The sequence below is a fragment of the Telopea speciosissima genome, chromosome 2 (assembly GCF_018873765.1).
Source record: "Telopea speciosissima isolate NSW1024214 ecotype Mountain lineage chromosome 2, Tspe_v1, whole genome shotgun sequence".
Lineage (NCBI taxonomy): Eukaryota > Viridiplantae > Streptophyta > Magnoliopsida > Proteales > Proteaceae > Telopea > Telopea speciosissima.
In genome coordinates this window covers 2,418,181-2,439,422 of record NC_057917.1, presented here as the reverse complement: position 1 = coordinate 2,439,422, position 21,242 = coordinate 2,418,181, and the positions used below count along the sequence as shown (strand labels likewise).

At 38.7% G+C, this 21,242-nt stretch overlaps 1 protein-coding gene across 1 annotated transcript; it reads right to left on the bottom strand.

The window, feature by feature from the left end:
* Window positions 1–389: 389 nt before the first annotated feature.
* LOC122652774 (protein TRIGALACTOSYLDIACYLGLYCEROL 2, chloroplastic) lies at window positions 390–19,477 on the bottom strand. The gene is made up of 5 exons (XM_043846627.1): window positions 18,771–19,477; window positions 17,150–17,479; window positions 2,566–2,681; window positions 1,205–1,295; window positions 390–651 (listed from the first exon to the last, which is right to left on the bottom strand). The coding sequence occupies exons 1-5, from the start codon at window positions 19,284–19,286 to the stop codon at window positions 559–561; spliced, it is 1,146 nt and encodes a 381-aa protein (XP_043702562.1). The 5' UTR covers window positions 19,287–19,477; the 3' UTR covers window positions 390–558.
* Between the last annotated feature and the right edge of the window lie 1,765 nt (window positions 19,478–21,242).

Sequence of the window (21,242 nt, the reverse complement as noted above, 5' to 3'; positions counted from 1 at the left end):
ACTTAAGATCCATTTTCAAACCTATTTATACCAAGCATTCTTCTTATGGCTAGATCCAATCTCCTGACCCCTGGACAAAGGAAAAAGAATTTCACTTTTCCTTTCAAGAAGAGAGGCTTGTCGATCTATTGATTGCAGCTTTCACCAAATTTAAATGTATCTTTTGCTTAACTTGTAGAACACCGAGTTGTAGAGCAATGAACACCCAACTTGGACTGGTTATCCAAGCTTAAAAACTCAAATGACACGTTGAAGATAAAAACCAACACAAAGAAAGCAAAGTTCAAATTCCATTTAACAGGGTGGGGTGGGGTAAAACATCTATCAAAACTTGATTTTCTGTTTTACTTGGTTGAAAAACAAAACAGGTTTCGGAATCATTGAATCAGAGACAACTTGAAGCTGAGACACTTATTTTCTCTGAACGGAATATGCAAACAGATGGCCTTGGTGACATAGTTGATGTTCCTCTTTTATATCAGGGTGTATGAGACCCCTAAAATCATCTAACTTACTCTTGTATGTTCTGTAATGCTATGCCCACCTTTCACTTTCTCCTCACAATAATCGGCTAAGGGACTTGATGAGCAATTTCAAGTTGCGCCTTGTAGCTTCGTCACCGGTGAAGCCCGAAATGTCAGAGCTAATACTCTGTGGAGATGAAAGGATTTAGGAAATAAAAAAGTGAGAAACATTTAAGCTACATCTGGCTGGATGTAGAATGTCATAAAGTAACGTAAAGTTAATACAAAGGCAAATTGAACCTCTTACAATCATAAACGACAATAATCTTGTAACTAACTCGACAACTTACTGGATACAACAAATAATTTTTCTCTAGTTTCCAACCAAATTAGTTAACTTTAATACAAAAGTGTAAAAATGCAGAAACTTTACTTCCAATATTTTTCAACCATTATCTCAAATGTAGTTTTTTTTTTCATTCTGCTTCTTGTTAAATATTTCATATTAGTTTAGTAGAAAGTACGACAATGCAAAAAGTTTGCTTCCACTTTTCAACCATATCTCAAACGTTTTTTTTTTTTTTTTAATTCGGTTTCTTGTTACATATTTCACATTATTTTCAGCATGCTACATACAACCAGAGAACACATTAGGCTCATTTGTTTCCATAAAATCCATGTAAATGTAAAATAATCAGGTTAAATCAGTACAAAAAATCTAGGCAGCAAACTATTCTCACCTCAATGTTCTTCAAAGTAAATATGAGGGTGTAAATAGACTGTCGAATCAGCTCAGTGTTCTCAGGAGTCATGATGGATGAGTGCACCCTTCTGCAAGCAATGGGATAAAGTAATTCCAAACCAATAGTAAACACAGAGAGAAAAAGAGAACAAGAGTGTGAGAGCATATAATACTACTTATGCAGTCACAACATGTGAAAATAGAGATGAGGCAAATAAGAGAATGGAGACTCCAAGGCAGCATTGTGAGCATGTGGCCATTCTAGCCAAACAGTGTCCAATCACGCAACAATCACACAAATGCTTTTAATTAGTAGGGGCAGCTTTTCTAGGCAAGTCATCAAACATCCTTTGGGGCATAGAAGGCAATCCAAAGGGCTACTTTCTGGCAATTGCGAATTAAAACCACTGCTGTTAGATTCAGTCCCCATGGTGATGAATGCTCTACGTTGGACATGTCATCCATCTATGAGGCTAAAATAGAGACCTCTGCAAGGCCCCAGCAAACAATCTTGGTGGGTCACCTAGCAAATCTCTTCCCAGTAGTTTATTGATGCATATTAGTGCTGACAAAAACCTGATTTGAAAAAGTTTCTTACAACACCACAGAAGTACTATTGGGCAAGTGGAAAATCTAAATGCCACTACTGTTGGTGAGACCTAGAGTTGTCACTACTATGGATGGCTGTGGATGGGCCCATGCAGACGAGTATCCCAAACCCATCTGACTGGTCAAATTACACCCTGAAACAAACACAAGTAGTGGCTAAAAGTGAGATCAGACTTCAATAAAATTACAAGAACGCCATTTCACTGTGAAGGAAACTACTGGCATTTCTGTAAATGTCACTCTGAACTCACTTTTTAGACACTTTGCATGGTGTTCAGGGCTAAAACTTGACCACAGAAGTAGGTATAGTGTAGGACCCTCTTATCACAAGTACTCCCCCATGCCCGCCATGTCGCAAATCAGTGACAAGCTCAAATGTCACCAAGCATTGGTTAAAGTAGAAGGATAAGCAAAGAGTTTGGCAGACCATACGCATAATACAAAGAACATAGCTTATCCATGTCATACAAGTAAGCATACAACCAGTCCTGTACGAATGTCTAATTTTTCTGTCTTCCCCCTTTTCTTGATTTTATACATGCACAAGTAGAGAGTATACAGATACTGCAGACAGAATATGCACATGACCAAATTAGGAAACAAGAGTATGGATTATGAGACTCAACATACATTATTATGAAATTCAACGACACGACATACACTTTTTGAATGTCACATTATGAAAAAAAAACAAGATCCCCCCTCTCTCCTGTTCCTCGTGAAAATAGGGATGTAAAGTTGGAAATTTACCTCAAATCTTCAGCTGCTTCCGTCAAGCTTCTGGTTAAAGTCTCTACTTCCTTCAAAAGACCACTATTACAAACCTCAGCAAGCAAAGGATGAGCATCTTCCGCCATGGCTTCTATCTGAGATATCACTACATCAAAGACAAAGTTCATGCATGAGCCTGCATTAAATGTTGATTATGAATGAGGATATTGACACTGTCTGTACCTTACTGAATGGTTTAATATTACTCTTCATGGCTCATGCTTCACAAATATGCTATTCAATGTAGGTAACAACAACAAAAAACTCAGCCTTATCCCAACTAAATGGAGTCGGCTACATGGATCCTCGTAAAATAAAGTCGAGAAAACATGACTGAACGTAAGAGGGTGGGAAAAAAAGAGAGATGAAAAGTGAGAAATTATAAATGAAAGTAAGAGGAAAGTGGAACAGCCCGGGAAGAAAGGAAAATCTCAGCTAAATGGGGTCGTCAACATGGATTCTTGACCTCCAGTAGGCTCTATCTGAGGTCATACTTGGTACAAGGCCTAGATTATGCATGTCATTCCTTATAACCTCTCCTATGGTCATTTTAGGCCTGCCCCTAGCTCTTTTAGCTCCTTTGATCTGGATCAGATCACTCCTTACGGGGGCGTCTCCTGGCCTCCGTAGAACATGGCCATACCACCTCAAACGACATTCTCGAAGCTTGTCATTGATCCAGGCAACCCCTAGATCAGCTCTGATATATTCATTCCTTACTTTATCCTTCCTAGTCTTGCCACACATCCATCTTAACATCCTCATCTCTGCTACACATAGCTTCTCTATATGGCACTTCTTAACTACCCAACATTCTGCCCCATACATCAGAGCCGTTCGGACAACGGTCCTATAGAACTTTCCCTTAAGATTTGAAGGAATACGTCGGTCAAACAGTACTCCAGTCGCCGCTCTCCACTTCATCCATCCCACTTTAATTCGCTGCAAAACATCATCTTCTGTCACCTTCTTTATCTATGATTGACCCCAAATATCTAAAATAGTCACTTTGCAGTATCTCTCTCTCTCGTCAATTTTCACTATGTCAGTATCCATCATAGTGTGACTAAAGTTACACATATGTACTCCGTCTTTGATCTACTAACCTTAAAGCCTGTTGTATTCAATGTATGCAGCGGTAGGAAATCTTAAAGGCTACCTAAGTATCTGTTTAAGATCACAAGAAACACTCAACAACCTCATTTGAGTGGGGCTAAATCATCTTTTTCTTTTGTGATAAATAATATTTATTCATGAAAAAAGAAAATAATGGTGAGACTTAATTGACAGGAAGATAAGAAATCACTTTGATGTTTCTGAACATTAAACTGCCAATCAAAGTCAAATACCCCCCAACCATATCCTAAACTCTCACTAACTTCCGATTCTAAAGACACGCTAAATGATGCAGATCTGGGGTTCAAAAACCCGACTCAGATCGCTTATGAGCTCACACAATCAATTAGAAAACCCAAATACAAGATAAAGGGGCAATGTTGTAATTACTAGAACCAAGCTATGAGAAAATAGGAACACAAGGTAATGGGGTGTACGTGTGAGTGAACTAGTGCAAGGTAAGCTGGGAATTAAAAGAATTTAAAAGACATGATAGATAAGGTTTTGGCTCGAAGAAAGGGAAAACATTAAGTCGTCTTCTTCCTGGTATCGTGTAAAACCAGCGGAACAAGGTTCTAAAACTCAGGTTTCAGCTAGGTTTCGACCAGCCAGAAATCGCGTTCGTCTTGGTTTTGACCATATCTCGGTCAAAACCTGAGACTTTCTCCAGGCTAACTCAATCCTTGGTTTCGAGGCCCAGAAGTTGTTTTTTTGCCCTGATTCTTGTTTTGCTGCCTATTTTTGACATTTTAAACCCAATCCATGTATTACTTTCACATAGAAAACACTAAAAATAATACTTGCGGTTTTGATCCAAGTATGATACTATATATCGTTCTTGGACATGGTATCGAATAAGGTTTGACTGAAACATAACTCAAATCGCTCTAAATGAAAATATTGTTTTAGACGTCAAAACAAATGAATATTTTACCGCACTTTTGGTTTTTAACAATGTTTTACCATATTAAGTTTTATGAAGTTTTTAGATTTGAGAAAAACCCCAGCATTAGAAAGTTGAAAATTTACCTACCGTCGAAAATCCAATTTTTGTTCTTGAACACGGGGGGGGGGGGATTAACTTTTTATACTTTCGGAATTTTATTTTTTAACTATTTTTATTGGATTCAAATAGGGGGTATTTGATTATTTATGAATAAGATCTTAAGTAAATGAAATACCAATATAAAAACACTTACTTGAATGATATTAGGCATAAATAAGTGTCTGGCCTGGTTTCTGGCATAAATAAGTGTCTGGCCTAGTTCCCAGCCAGGTTTCCTCAAGTTTCGATGGGGATAAGTGACACTTATATAGGTATGCAGGTCAAAACTACCGAGATAAGGTCGAAACATGTCGAAATCAGTCGATACCAATCGAAACCTAGAACTTTTTAAATTCCCACTACGTTTCATCTCGGTTTCTTGCGAAACTGAGATATCTCAGTGGTTTCAGTCGGTTTCGACCGAGTTCTTTTTCCATGCAGCAGAGAACCCAAACTGGATTCATGTGGGGAATCTTTGCCAATAGCTATCCAATCCACTCAAAATTTCAGGCAAGGATATCTAACCTGGAGGGCAATGGAATCGATTCAACCAGAATCCAAAAGATCGAGCAAAATAATATAATTTAATGACTGAAACTGGGTCTAGCGATCGTTTTGAAGCAACTTGGTTTGCAGGTTTAATTCATACAAAGAATGTAATGTTATGCTACCAGAGATTAGCTACAGAGTCACTCCAAAGATAGATACCAAGGAACCAAAGTCCAGGTAGGAGAAGACAACACACAAAGGGGATTAACCCAATAATATGGGGGTGATGCTCCCACCAAAAACAAAGTAACAGTGTAGATATTTGAAGAAACAATTGGAATGGCTTATCAATGTGATAGCCCTCCATGATTTATTTATAATAGATCTGGAGAAAATTCCAGAATACAACAATTACAATAATACCCTAATTAACTAGAATAGAGAAAAACAACTAGAATAGAAAATACCCCATGGGTCGACCATATATCATGGGTCGACCCATGTTACATTAATACCCATATTCCAACACTCCCCCTCAAGTTGGTGCATAGATATCAGTCATGCTCAACTCGCACACTAGAGGTTGAAAAACTTTTCTACTTAATCCTTTGGTGAACACATCAACCAATTGTTCTCCAGATTGAACATAAGGAACACAAACAGTCCCATTATCCAGATTCTCTTTGATAAAATGACGATCAATTTCGATGTGTTTCGTCCTATCATGCTGAACTGGATTATGGGCAATACTTATTGCTGATTTACTGTCGCAGTAGAGTCGCATAGGCAGAGTGATAGGAATACTCAAATCTTGTAACAAGGTTTTAAGCCACAATAGCTCACAACTGCCAAGAGCCATAGCTCTAAATTCAGCCCCTGCACTGGAACGGGCCACCACAGTTTGCTTCTTGATGCGCCATGTAACACAATTTTCACCCACAAATGTACAAAAACCTGTGGTGGATTTTCGATCATGAGAACCAGCCCAGTCTGAGTCAGTGTAGGCCTCAATCTATAGCTGATAATGACGAGATAATAAAACTCCTTTACCAAGAGCTGGCTTCAAGTATCTCAAAATCCTAAGTACGGCTTCCAGATGGTTAGACCGAGGATCATGCATAAATTGACTAATAAGACTCACAACATAGGCAATGCCAGGCCTAGCGTGAGATAAATAAATTAGTTGCCCGACTAACCGCGGATATCTCCCCTTGTCCACTGGTTCACCATCAGTGTCTCGAAAACGAGCATTGGCCTATATGGGAGTATCCACAGGAGAACAGCCTCACATGACAGTTTCTGAAAGAAGATCTAGAGTATGCTTGCGTTGAGATAAAAATAGCCCCTGAGAAGAATGGGCCACTTCAATCCCTAGAAAATAGCGAAGTATGCCTAGATCCTTGATCTCAAATTCCTAGGCCAAATAAGTCTTCAACTTGGAAATTTCAGCAGGGTTATTTCCAGTTACGACTATATCATCGACATATACTATGAGAAGAGTAATAACGCTGCCCGTCGTCTTGATGAACAAGGTGTGATCTGCATTGCTTTGTTTATAACCAAATGTCACCATTACCGTCTGAAAGCGACTAAACCATGCACATAGTAACTGTTTCAGACCATACAAAGCCCGCTTAAGTTTACAAACCTTGCCGTGAGTTGCAGTAGATGAGAATCCAGGAGAAACATCCATATATACTTCCTCCTCTAATTCACCATGGAGGAAGGCATTTTTAACATCAAGCTATTGTAGACCCCATCCAAGGTTCACAACACAAGAAAGAATTACCCTGATAGTGTTCATCTTGGCAACAGGCGCAAAAGTCTCCAAATAATCTATCTCATATGTTTGGGTCAATCCGCGAGCAACCAGCCTTGCTTTAAAACGGTCAACAGTTCCATCAGCTTTTTGTTTAATTACAAAGACCCACTTGCAACCCACAATCTTCTTTTGTGGTGGAAGGGAAACAAGATCCCATGTACCACTCTTCTTAAGAGCTTGCATTTCTTCGACCATGGCCTCTTTCCACTTAGCATCTGCAAATGCCTCCTGCCAAGTCTGTGATATGGAAACAGAAGATAAAGAGGAAACAAAAGCATGAAATGAGGGGGACAAAGATTCATACGAAACAACCTAAGAAATTGGATGTTGCGTACAAGATCTTTTCCCCTTCCTAAGAGTAATGGGTAGGTCAAGTAATGGATCAGAAATAATAGGAGAGGGATCCAAAGGAGAAGAATCTAAAGGATCAGAAATATTACCAGAGAAAGTCTCATTCGATCCTGGTTCAGAGGACAACTCTAGGCTTGGTAATACTGCAGTGGTGGGCTGTCGTTGCCCTTTTTCTTTCGATAATACTGCTGATTAAAATCTTTCTCTGGCTGAACCTGCTGCTCCCCCTGGACATCTCCATCTTCTAAAGGTACATGATAATCATCAATGGGCTCATGAAGAGGAGGAATAGTAATCGGCACATCTTCTAGAGTAGATGTAGACTCCCCCCTGAAGAGGTGCCGAGGAGGGAAAGAAAGCCACAGCCTCATGAAAAACAACATCCATGGAAACAAAAACAAGACGAGATGGAGAATGATAACATTTATACCCTTTTTGGGTGGGAGAATAACCAATAAAAATGCAGCGGAGACCGCGAGGATCAAGTTTACCATGGGCATAGTGGTTTCGAACAAAACAAACACACCCGAAAATCTTTGGAGGAATAATATAAGAGGAAGACCCCTTTAAAAGATCAAGAGGGGATTTATAGTCAAGGATCCGAGAGGGCATTCTATTGATAAGATAAGCGGCTGTTAGAACAGCCTCGCCTAAAAAATGAGAAGGAACATACATTTCAAACATAATGGAGCGAGCTACATCAAGAAGATGTCCATTTTTGCGTTCAGTACTCCATTTTGGGGTGGAGTGTCAACGCAACTAGTTTGATGAATGATACCTTGAGTAGCAAGAAATAATTGAAATGCTCCGTCTAAATATTCACGACCATTATCACTCCGAAGAGTTTGAATGGTGGCTTGAAACTGAGTTTGAACCATGCTATAAAAAACCTTAAAACAAGAAAACACTTCACTTTTGTGCCGCATTAAATAAACCCAAGTGGTGCATGTGTGACAATCAATAAATGTGACAAACCACTTAAAACCAGAAATAGAGGATGTGCGTGAGGGACCCCAGACATCAGAATGAATCATAGAAAAAGGCTTGGAACATCTTTTATTTGAACTAGAATAAATAGAACGAGTTTGTTTTGTAAAAACACAAGCCTCACATAATAAAGTTTGAGGATTGCAATGCTGAAATAAACCAGGAAAATTTTTAGCTAATGTTCCTAAAGGTGGATGTCCCAATCGGCGATGCCAATGATGTAATTCAGATAAATGATGGTCAACGGAAGTACCAGTAAGAGCCTGTGTACCACCACGGCCACCATGACCACGACCACGGCCTCGACCACGACCACGACCACGACCATCAGATGAATCAGATGGCCGACCATGCAATTTCCAGCAATAATCCACAGTATGTCGTTCCTTTCCACAATGGGTACATTTAAGAGGTTCCTTCTCAGATGAGGAACGTGTACCAGTATTAGAAGAGCCACCCCCAGAAGTTATTAAAGCTGATCTCTCTGGCTGTGTGGGTGGTAACATAGTGGAACGACGAGCATCCAATAACTGTTTGGTTGCATGGATTTTTCTTTGAATATCATAAACTTGTGCATCATTCCCTACCTGGGAATAGGTATCTTTAGCAGCCTTCCAAATTTTGGCGCTCAGATTGCAAGACATAGCCACGGGCAATGGATGGAGTCATAGCACTTAGAAGAAAGGACATAACCAGGTAGTTACTTGAACTCCACTTATCTTGTAATGAACCAGCATCACTTGGCTTAACAGTAGTACCATATATATATCCCTTATAGCCCCTTGAATCAATGGAGAGAAAGACTGATGTAGACCAAAGTAAATAATTGGTGCCATCGAGCTTCACTGGGCTGGCTGGAAAAGAGGGATAATCATGATGATTCCCTTATGTAATAGATGGGCCAATGGATACAGTAGATACATCTGAATCAGGCATACTGATGAGACTATCGATAAAAAAAAAAAAAATAAGGGAATAAGAGCCCAAAGTACAAAGATGATGTGCCAAAAAATTGCAGATATCGTTTCCTGCAAAAAATAATTCTCGGCTCTGTTGGAGAAGACCTGATCCTTTGTGGTTTCGATCTTAAAGTGCAGAAAAACTGATGGGAAAAATAAGATGAAAGCCAATAAGAATCTTGGAATGCCGAGAACTCCAATAACCGAGAACTTCTGAGAAAAAAAAATTGCAGATCTATCGTGGCTGATGAATATCGTGTCTAGAAAAAAATCTGCAAGTCTTCAATCTTCAAACACTGATCTCAATCTGTATGGAGATCATAAAATAGGATAAAAAAGGAGGTCAGATCTAGGGCAGGTACTAGATCATTATTTGATCACCTCAAAGTACCGCCTCCATGAAACAGTGGAGACTTGAGGAGAAAAAGAGTCTCGGCTGTAAAGTTGGGTTTAGGGTTTTAGGATAACTAGTCTAATCGATCTAAGAGAGATAGATCTTGAAGGGAAAAGATGGAGGAAGGCAAAAATCAAGCTCAAGGAGGGAGATCGATTTTTTGGAATTTGGGATTTATTTCTTAGGTATCGGTTTTGGCTCTGATACCATGAAGAAACAATTGGAATGGCTTATCAATGTGATAGCCCTCCACGATTTATTTATAATAGATCTGGAGAAAATTCCAGAATACAACAATTACAATAATACCCTAATTAACTAGAATAGAAAATACCCCATGGGTCGATCATATATCATGGGTCGACCCATGTTACATTAATAGCCATATTCCAACAATATTTTAAGAAACAGAAATAAAAGAAGAGGTGAAAGAGAAGAATAGAGAATCGTTGCTGGGAAGTGAAGAGGGGACAGATGAGAGAAGAAGTAAAGAGAGAGAGGGAAGGGAGCACACACTCACCGGTTCGTGGCTACAACTAACGAACTCAATTTTCATTCAATATTCTTAAATCTGAGTAAAATAACGGTTACAAACCTATATTTAGAGAGGAAATAAAGAATCCTAATTGTAATCTAAAACTAAAATTAAACTTGACTCTAATGTGGACTTTAAAGATTAAATAAAACATGGACTCAAACGCTATCACCAGTTAGCCTAAACTAAAAATAAAAAATTACAAGATAAATCCATCCAACTAATAAAAATCTAAATAAATAAATAAACTAAGATATCCTACTAAACCCAACAACCTAATTGGATCCGGTTCGTCTTCATATGGGTCCCCCCAATGGGTTTGGGCTGATCCAAGGGATTGCTACTGCATCACTAAATGGACTTTTAAGAATAAGAAACTCCTATTACTATTTTTTTATATATCTAAGAATTTAAAGTCATCAGACACACTAGACTAACATAGAAGATTATTTAAAAGGAATGCAAAATCATAGTTCTTGAGCTGAAAATCCCCAAGCAGTTCAGGACATTGCTCACAAATCAGCATTTTTTTTTTTTTGGGGGGTGGGGGGGGGGGGGAACACTTAATGTAAGCATGATTTAGTTTCTGACAAGAGAGAAGGGACACTGGAAATTATACCAACTTTGGCTAAATATGACCAAACTAATGCAGCAAGATATATAGCAAACATGCTATATATTCACTAAAACTATGAAGAAAAGCTATATAGCAAACATGCTATATACATCAATACTTGTGATAATAGAGATAAAAGCGATAGATGCTTGTTGAATAACAATCTTGCTCAGCGCCTCAGCTTGGATTCTCATTTTCTGCCTTTGCTTTGATAATTTACAATAGACTGCTCAGAAGCTATAATAGGGACGAGTAAGGAGGAGGCAAAGAACAATATATCAGTGGTAAGAAACCTAGGTTTCATATGGTATGTTTATTTGCATCCTCTCTGGCCACAAAGTGTCAAAAGAGAAACATATCTTTCGAAATTTGTTCAAATAAGATTTCTCTTGTATTCTTCACGGTCAAATCTCAATGTCCCTGAATTTTTCTTTGAAGCCCACCATCATCTTCCACAGTTAAGAGACTAGCAACGCCTTCTTGCCTTCTCATATGAAGATCCAGCAAAATCCCAGACAAACCAGGATAGTGAATTCCAATCAGCATTCTTTCCAACTTTTATAAGCATTATCACTCACTCTGCTTCAAGTCAACTAATTTCATATCAACAGTCCCATAGCTCAGAATTTATGATCCATTAGCCTGAAGATGTTATGTATCAAGATGTGTAGGGTGCAATTAAAGCCAGGTTGTGTTGGGCATATAATGAATTTTGAATACGGTTGAACCCATGGGCTGGCTCAATATGGTTCAAGGTTGATCTGCCTGAGTTGCACCTAGGGAGATGTAACATCCAACCAATAAAAGTGACCTGCAGCTTCCATATTAGGACAAGCTGAAGTTGAGTGAATGACTTCATGCTGCTTGGTGATGGTAGAATGAATAAATGAAGAAAAGTTCTCTTGGGGGAGTGTACCACCCATGCCAGACACAGAGGGGGCAAAATGACCGCCCGTCCCCCATGAAAAGTGGAAATGCTGCCTCCGTGATGCCACTGTGTGTGCTCTCATTGGTCCCCGCACATGCGCAGGGGCCACGCTCCCCCACAGAGAACATCAACTCATAAATAAATTACATATTTTCATTCTAATAAATGCCTACAATGAAAATTTATATTTAAATGATTGATGCTTGTGCTACAATCCTTAATCACTAAGTCCCTGACAATCCTATACAACATGAGAGACATCTACAAGGAGTCCCAATTTCATTACAAAAAGACATTCCAAAGTCTCATTCCTACCATGCACCCAATATCAATCCTACTCTTTGATGCTACTTCTAACTCACCTCAAAACCTAAGGCTCCCCCTAAACAGTTAAAGGAACACTCAAACACTAGTAGCCCTTTGAACCGGTTTTGTACAAAGTCTCGCAGCTTCTTCTCAGATCTACACCCACAATTCCATTGTAATGACCAATCTCCATCTCAAGAAAAAGATTGGTTAAAGCCCAAAGTTTCTGACACGCCATAGATCTCTATGCAATTAATCAAAGAGGCATTTATAATCTGCACCTTCTAAAATGATAATCTCATCAGAGTTGCTCAGACTCATCAATCCTCATGCCACAAATCCAAATTCTAAGGCTCCATGGACCTCCTTCTGATTAATCAAATGGAATTTATAATCTGCGATCCATATCTAAATAAACAAATAATGAAACATCATACTCCTTCAAACATACCAACCCCAACCCAGGAATCTGAATAGATTAAGAAGACAAAAGGGCATCCATGGCTACACACAAAGTTGTAAAAATTTTATTTCATTTTTCTCTCACAAAATAAAATTTTGGTACTTTGGAAATTTTAATTTCCAACCAAAATTTTAGTGAACGTTTTCAGTAAATATAATTTTTTTTAAAGTAAAAAGTAAATGAAAAATGAGAAAATATCCTCTTTGATGTTCCAGTCTAGATAACAATCTCTTGGTGATCAACCCAGTTCTGCTATGTGGCAGGATGACATGGTGATTCTACAGTTGGATGAATATGGCAACATCCTAGGTAGCCACGTGTCAAAATTCAGACCCAAATTCAATATATGCTCCCATGAAGTCAATGCAACCCCTCGACAATCCCATGTTACCATGTATCCTCTTGGAAACCCAATTTTTTTAATGCTTGTTTTTTTGCCACTTGGCCAGCTCAGATTAGACTGAAACTTGGCAGGGACTTTGGGGTCTACCTGTCCACAAAATTTGGGCCCACATGCCACATAGCATATAAGCTTCTCTTAATGGGCCGACCAGGATACATTCACACATTAACAAAATATATATATATAGAATACAGATAAATAGTAAGAACAGTTTAACCTATTTACCAGGGTAAATATAAAGCTATGTAATGGTATTTTTAAAGGGACTGTCTAAATGACACTTCTATAGGTGTATTTAGAACTCGACAACTTCATTTGGTTGCCTCTTGTCTTATTCCTAAAAGTTTTTTGACTCGGTAAAAAAGGGTTTTCAAAATAATTTGAAAGAGTATTATCATTCTGTCATTATCAAAAGTTGTCATTGTCTTGCACATTTTTCTAGTACACATGTGAAATAACATGATTTACCCTCGTTGAAAGAAAAAAATGTGTTATACTAGACGGGCAAAAAGTAAAATGAAAGGGTGTACACAGTGCACGAGGCTCCCGCCACTGCGGGGTCTAGGGAGGGTCATAATGTACGCAGCCTTGCCCTTGCTTTCGCAGAGAGGCTGTCTCCAGACTCGAACCCGTGACCACATGGTCACAATGGAGCAACCTTATTGTTGCACCAAGGCCCGCTCTCTAGATAACCAAAGTATTCATCTCCTTAAACCTATAAAAGATCATCTCCTTTAAAGTGTTAGGACATAAATACTTTATATGATTATACTGTTATTAAAAAAGGGATTTTCTTATTGACACAGCCTCTCAGCGAAAGCAAGGGTAAGTTGCGTACATTATGACCCTCCACAGACCCCGCAGTGGTGGGAGCCTTGTGCACTGAGTATGCCCTTTTAATACTTTGGTTATCTAAACTTTACTTCTCTTCTTTTCTTTGTGATTGTCGTCACCAAGATGCTCTCTAGGTTTGCAACAATAGTTTCTCTTTATTCTTTTCGGATTGGGGAAGATTCCTCCGTCGATCTGTAGAGTTCTAATCATGGTTTTAAGAATCAGGAATCGGATCGGTGAATTTTCCGATTCAGCTGACACCAATCCCAATTTCCACCATTCCTAATCGTTGCTTCTTGAATCTGAATTGGATCGGCCGATTCTTAGTCATTTTCTTTACAAACCATCTTGATCGGACTGATTCATGGGCCGATTCCCAGTTCCTAAACCGATTCGATTTTCACCATATAATAGCTTAGATTGCCGATTCTTGAACTGATTCAGGTCGATTTCGATCCGATTCGGATTGGAATCATCTCTGACCGATTCCGTTCCTGATTCCAAGTTTTAAAACCTTGGTTCTAATGGAGTTCTTGTTCACATCTGTAAAGCAGTTCCAAGTTAATTGAAGCAGGTAGTAGATGCACGGAGTGATGTAGATCGATGGTGGTTGAGATGCAATCAATAATAATATGTACAGGTTCATTCCCTCATTGACCCAGCATACTTAGGAGATTTTTTTAGATATTCTGTGGGACCCATGCCAGCTTGCGTTAGAGAAAGATGCTGCCAAGAAGCAATATTGCGTGAGAGATTTTCTGGTGGGTCCAGCTGCTTAGAGATGTCGGAGTTTCCTATAATTTAGGACCTTTGTTGTATTTCTTATTTAGTCCTTGCGTGGGGGACTAAAATAGTTTCTATTTTGGAGGGATTTCTTTCTTGTAAAGGTAGTTACTGGTTTAGGATTCTTTCTATTTTGTTAATTAACTACATTTACTTGTATTTAGTTTCTAAATAAGATAATGACCAGAATTCCTTTCCACGCAAGGAAAAAAATTCATTTTGCTGTACCCAGTTGCTATAATAAATAAAACAGGGGCTATATTCAGCCTCCAATGATTCAAATAAAAAGATGTTTATGCTGGTTTCAACCAAAAGCCTGCGAGATGCAGTGGGGAGGGTAAGATTCCTATACTTGTGAGTGGGTGAGAGACCCAGGAGAGAGTAGGGATACTCAATCCAATCCTATCCTTCATCTCTATTTTATATTTTCTTTTTTTTTATCTTATATTCCAATTGATTTCAATGAGAGTTCTGTCTTGAATGTTACTGATCTTCTGAAGACCATTCGAAAGACAGAATCAGCCACTGGAATTGATGTTTGATTGTTACAGGAAGGCCTGAGAATAGCAGTACATCAATCCTACTGGAGTGTTGGTTCTTAGTTGAGCTGGTATCTACATTACAGAAAGGTGAGGCAGCGCCGTCAAAGAGTCGTGAAATGCATCAAGGGACTCGGCCCCCAGTTATTGTGATCAGCTCTCTAACTGCACAGATTAAAGGGCATAAAGAGCACAAGAAATTGGATGTTTTTTTCCTTTTTTGAAATCTGAGTTTATTGATTTTGAATGTGGAAAATTTCAGCCAAATTTTGGTTTTACCTGAAAGGACCAAATTGATGAATCTAAACAAAACCACAATTTTTCAGGAGGCTTCCAAGTTTCAGTTTGCTGGTTGAATTCCCAAATTTCTAATATCAGCCAAAATGAAATGAAATTTACAACTTAGGCAGCACAATAACTCAATATTGGCTTTATTTATTTTCATGCAAAAGAAATACTTTACAACAACTACTAAGCCTCCCAACTAAATGGGGTCGGCTACATAGATCCTTACCCCCCAATCAGCTCTATTCGAGGTCATACTTGATGCAAGGCCTCAGCTATTCATGTCTTTCCTCACGCATTCTCCTAGAGTCATTTTAGGTCTGCGCCAGGCTCTTTTAGCTCCTTCAATCAGAATCAAACAACTCCCCCATATTAGAGCATTTAAATGCCTCCGTTGAACACGGCCATGCCACCTCAAACGATTTTTTCGTGCTCATCATGTATCGGAGCTACTCCCAGATTAGCTCTAATATGATCATTCCTCAATTAATCCCCATCTCAGCTACACTGAATTTATCTATATGATGCTTCTTAACGGCCCAACATTCCGCACCATGCATCATAGCTGATCGTATGACAGTCTCATGGTCCCATTAAATTTTCTTTTTAAGTTTTAAAGAAATATGTCAATCACACAACACTCCAAACGCATCTCTCCACTTCATCCATCCTTTTTTAAACACCATCCTCTATATCACCTTCTTTATTTATGATTGAACCCAGATACCTAAATTAATGACTTTGCAAAAACTTCCTCGCATCAATTTTCATCACCTCATTATCCATCTTAGTGTAACTAAAGTTACACACCACATACTCCATCTGTGTTCTGCTTATCTAAAAAAATTTTGATTCCATGGTTGATCTCCATAACTCCAACTTGGTGTTAATCCCTGCTTTTGTCTCATCCACCAAAACAATATCATCAACAAAAAAGAATACACCAAGGAACCTCATCTTGAATATCTCTGGTTAAATCATCCATGATAAGCGCAAACAAATAAATTCTTAAAGTTGATCCTTGATGTAACCCAATTGTAATCAAGAATTCACTACCCTCACCCTCCACAGTTCTTACATTAGTCACCACATCATTATACATATCTTTAACTATGTCCACATATTTACTTGGAACACTTCTCTTCTCTAGTACTTACATTAACTCTCTAGAGACTCTGTCATAAGTTTTTTTTTAGGTCAATAAAGACCATATGAAGAACCTTTTTGCAATCTCTAAATCTTTCAATAAGCCTCCTAAGTAAGTAAATAGCTTCTGTCGTGGATCTTCCTAGCATAAAACCAAATTGGTTCTCCGTAATAGTAGTTTCTTTCTTAGGTGACTTTCATTCTCCTTAACTTCTTTAATTTCAAGCACCCCAAATATATCTACAACTTGCGGTGTCTTGATGGGTAATGCAGCATTCCGGGACAATATTACTCAAAATGTCTTCATTTAGTAGGCTGTAGAAATAATCTTTCCATCTCTCCTTAATGTCCTCATCCCTTATTTCTTCATAAAGAAATACTCTCTCGCAAAAAAGCATACATATCTTTAGACAGACAATGTAACAACATTACAAACTATCATTGAACTGCTAGATAGAGCAATCAGAAGCAAGGGAATATTTAAATGCAGAAGGTGAATAAAGGAACAATAAACACATGAATATAAGAAGAAAGTGACAATTTAAGATACTGATGCGCGCACCTTTTGGAGGAGTGGTTTAGCCTCTTGAATAACAGATGCAACTCGTTCAGCCAATGCATAGCTTTTGGAAATACCGATTTCTTCCATTTCACGTCCAAGACGGGTGAATATCCCAATCAATGCATCCATACTTACTCCTTGGTGTCCCTTTATCTTTTGCCTATCACATACAATTAGACCCTCTTTAACACATTCTGGATCAAGAGGTCCCACTGAAGGTGTTGGAAGTGGATTCCGAGGTGTAATATCAATCAGGGTCTCCATAAGAAGGCCAGACTGATTCACCTCGATCAATGAATTCTGAGGTATGATTACTTTATCATCTTCCACCTGTAAAAGATAGGATAAATTCTCTTTAATATCTGTGAAATGAACACTAGTTGATTTATAAAATGGTCAATATCATGCATATTGTGAATTTCCATTGTTCAATAACAGAATCCTCCAACGTCCGATAAATTCTATTGACAGAACTTTCACCTGAAAATGGACCTGAATTAGAAACTTCAATCGGAATCATCATCGTCATTATAAAATCAGCTTTGGAAGCCAGCTGCATGGATCCTGTTACATCATTCCAATTTACCTAGAGTCTTATCTTTGGTTGAGGTATTATTTCCTATTGACAAAACAAAAGAGTTCTTCAAATACTTTCTCACCCAGCTCTATAAAGCATGAATTATCTTACAATTGTCCTAAAATCTTTCCTTCAGTTTGATTCCAACTGAACGGTAGGTTCAATCTTAATGATGCACCTCTCTCACTAAGTTCCCACTAAGTTGAAGAAACTCCATATCCAAGAGGGTATCGTTGAAAAGTCTCCTTAACCCACTCTAACATTCATCAATCAAAAACCTGTCAACTCAAGGAGCACCTCATGTATGAACAACTGAATAGTTCATAATCTGTGCAAAGTTCACAACTCACTATCAAACCCTAGTGTAAACCCGTTTGAGCTGAAAACTCTAACAGTGCTTTTGCACTGCCTGTCCCAAGCTTCAACAAAGAAGGACACATCAGATTGGCAACTAGAATTGAAGAGAGAGAGGTTTAAATAATATTCCAGACTTATCTACATATCTAATAATACAAACAATCAGAGGTTAACATGACTATAAAATTCAGGTTTCTCTATTGACCAGTACTATAATGGGCTTTATTGTGCCACCTGAGTGGGAAACTAAAGTTGCACATACAACTGCAGACGAAACTAAAAATGGCGATTAATGTGATGGCCTAGTTATCTACAACACTAACTTCACTACTGCCTACATGATTATAAGTTCAGGATATCAATTCAATGGGCTGCCTATTGTACACCATACTGCTCAAGTATCCAAAATAGTCACATAATCCCCTTCCCAGCCAAGCGATCTACTTTACTGTAGTATTGAATGTTCAGAATATCTCATGCAGCACAAGACGTAACTCACCAGTCCAATGATATCAATGAGCAATGTGCAACGTTCCCAAAATAAAAGACGGGTTAGAAGTGACAATGAGAAAACAAGAAAACCAATGCGGCCATCAAATTGTTTCTTCCCAAGAAATAAATCCTCAGAGAGAAGTGAAGTCCAAATAAAGCTTTGCACGGTCAAAGAAATGACAGCAGGCAACGCACCTCGACGACTGCTTCAATGCTTTTCAAGGAGGGATTGATACGAATGACGTTGCCAACGGTCACCCCTCTGATTCTGACCGGCGTTCCAGTACAAATGCCACAAGCCTGAGTAAATTCAAAAACCGCCTGATACTTCCTCAATCGAGATCTTATATAGAAGCCCCTCAGCCAAACCCAACTAAGTGCGAAGAGAACGGCCCCAGAAACCACAAAAAGCCCGACACCTCCCTCCCAAATGCTCCTTTTACCAAACCCAAAATCGCTAAGAGGACGCAAAGTTTGCCTCCAGATAGTTCCAGGGACATCCATAATAACCGCAAATGGGTTCTTCCTCTCTGAAGAAGACTGCGCCTGAGAACTCTGTCCTGCGTCGGCTGAGCTCGCTCGGACATGAACGAGTTTCTTCGACGGTCTATATGGCCAGAAATTGCGCGACGACTCACCCTGGAAGATCAACTGTGGAGTGCGCAACACAGTGGGGCAAGTAGACACCTGAACCCATGAACTCCCAACCATTTTCCGCACAAAACCCAATTCACTGAAACTTGAAGTAATGCCCTAGGAAACTAAAACAGGTAATCTGTCTGGAATTTTTTATAACAATGAAGACAAGTAATTCTTCCAAGAAATCTATCCATGGGACTTATCATGAATCACCAGAGGAACGAGCAGTGCCAATCTCGACTTAGCTTGAAATTTTTCACCAACGCCAGTTGACTTGATGGAACCATGAAGTGATGGAAACCTATATATAAGAAAAAATGATAAGCGTCGATGTAAAATCAAAATTGGGAAGAAACACCACGAACAGTTGGGGCACTCTGGGGTTTTCGTGCGGAGGCTGAAATGGAACAATCAATCCCTCCAACTGCTCGGGATTTCGCCTGAGATCTTTGAAGCAATATTTTCCAAACCATTTGCAACTGATGGGTAGGAGAAGATCGATACGCTGCCGGTGTGAGGGGGAATCTCTTAAGCCTAACCAATGGAAGCACGAATGGAGATGTCGAACACTTTAGGACACGACATAGCGGCAGCGTGTCCATCGTATCCATGGTTTAAAGAATCGGGATTCGGATCAGCTGCCACTGATCTCGATTTCTACCATTCCTAATGGTTGCTTCCTGAATCGGAATTGGATCGGCCGATTCTTAATCATTTTCTTTATTAACCATCTCGAGTTGGGAGGATTCATGGGCCAATTCCAATTCTTCAAACCAATTCGATTTTCGTCATAAAATAGCTTATATTCCCGATTCTTGAACTGATTCAGGCTGATTTCGATCCAATTTGGATCGAAATCTTCTCTGACTGATCCCGTTGATTTCAAGTTTTAAAACCTGGATCATATCCTCGCTAGGTATTTAGCATTTTGAGAATTCCCAGCATAGTTTGTGATTTTTACAAAACCTGTAATTAGCTAACTAAAATTTTCTAATTGAATTGGAAATTCAAATGTAAACAAGGAATCTTGGGGTCATATAGCTATCGTATAGCAAAATATTTTTGGGGTGTATGGAAATCCCTCTCCAAGGTGTCTTCTCCAAGAACCCTCTAAAAAATTTCACAAAAATCTTAGTACCTCCAAGGCCCAAGGAAAGAGGAAAAGAAAATCAGTACTACTAGAGCATGTACTCAACACTCAACTAGTCACCAGAGCTCGACTCAGATTCACGTGTGAGAATGAACATTCTCGTACACCCCTAAGCCGACCAAATGGAATCCACAAATTGGGAACAAACAGGGGTCATCTGGTTGGCTCAAGGGTGTACGAGAATGCTCTCGTACGTGAACCTGAGCCAGCCTCTAGTCACCAAACAGTTTCACCTCAAGGACTTGATCGTGGGCGTATAGTGTCCGCTTTTCTTTTCTTTTATTTTCTTTTTTGTCTCTTATTCTTAAAACGGTCATACCTAATATTACCACATGACAGCTTAGTCATAGCCTAAATTTTGTGTACGAGTAGATCTGTGATATAAAACTTTGAAGATTCATTATATTTTGGAAAATAAATCAATAGATATAAATACAAGGAAAAATGCCAATACATGGTGATTAGGGAATATATTTTGATATGAAAATTGATATGTGACTAGTCTAGACCATGTCCTTTGTTTTCAATAGTTGGATTTGCCAAGTCAGTCATCCTTGTGATATATTAGATTACCAAGGTGTTGAAGTTTTTACAATCTTCAATCATATTAAAACCCCCAAGAAGAAAAGGACGCCTAAAAGAGGAGGGGAAGTGTTTCTTTGTTTGTCAAGACCATATAGCACACATTTACTACAAATGTGAAATTTCTATAAGACCATAATTTTGTGAATAAGTAGATCTCAAGGTTCCTTTCTCATATCTCAAGTTTTAGTTCAAGTATAATTTATCAAATAGAAAAATTTGGCAAAAATACCATCTTGAAGGAAATTTGAAAAATATAGCACTGCTGGAAGGAAAACTTTCTCCAACATTATTCA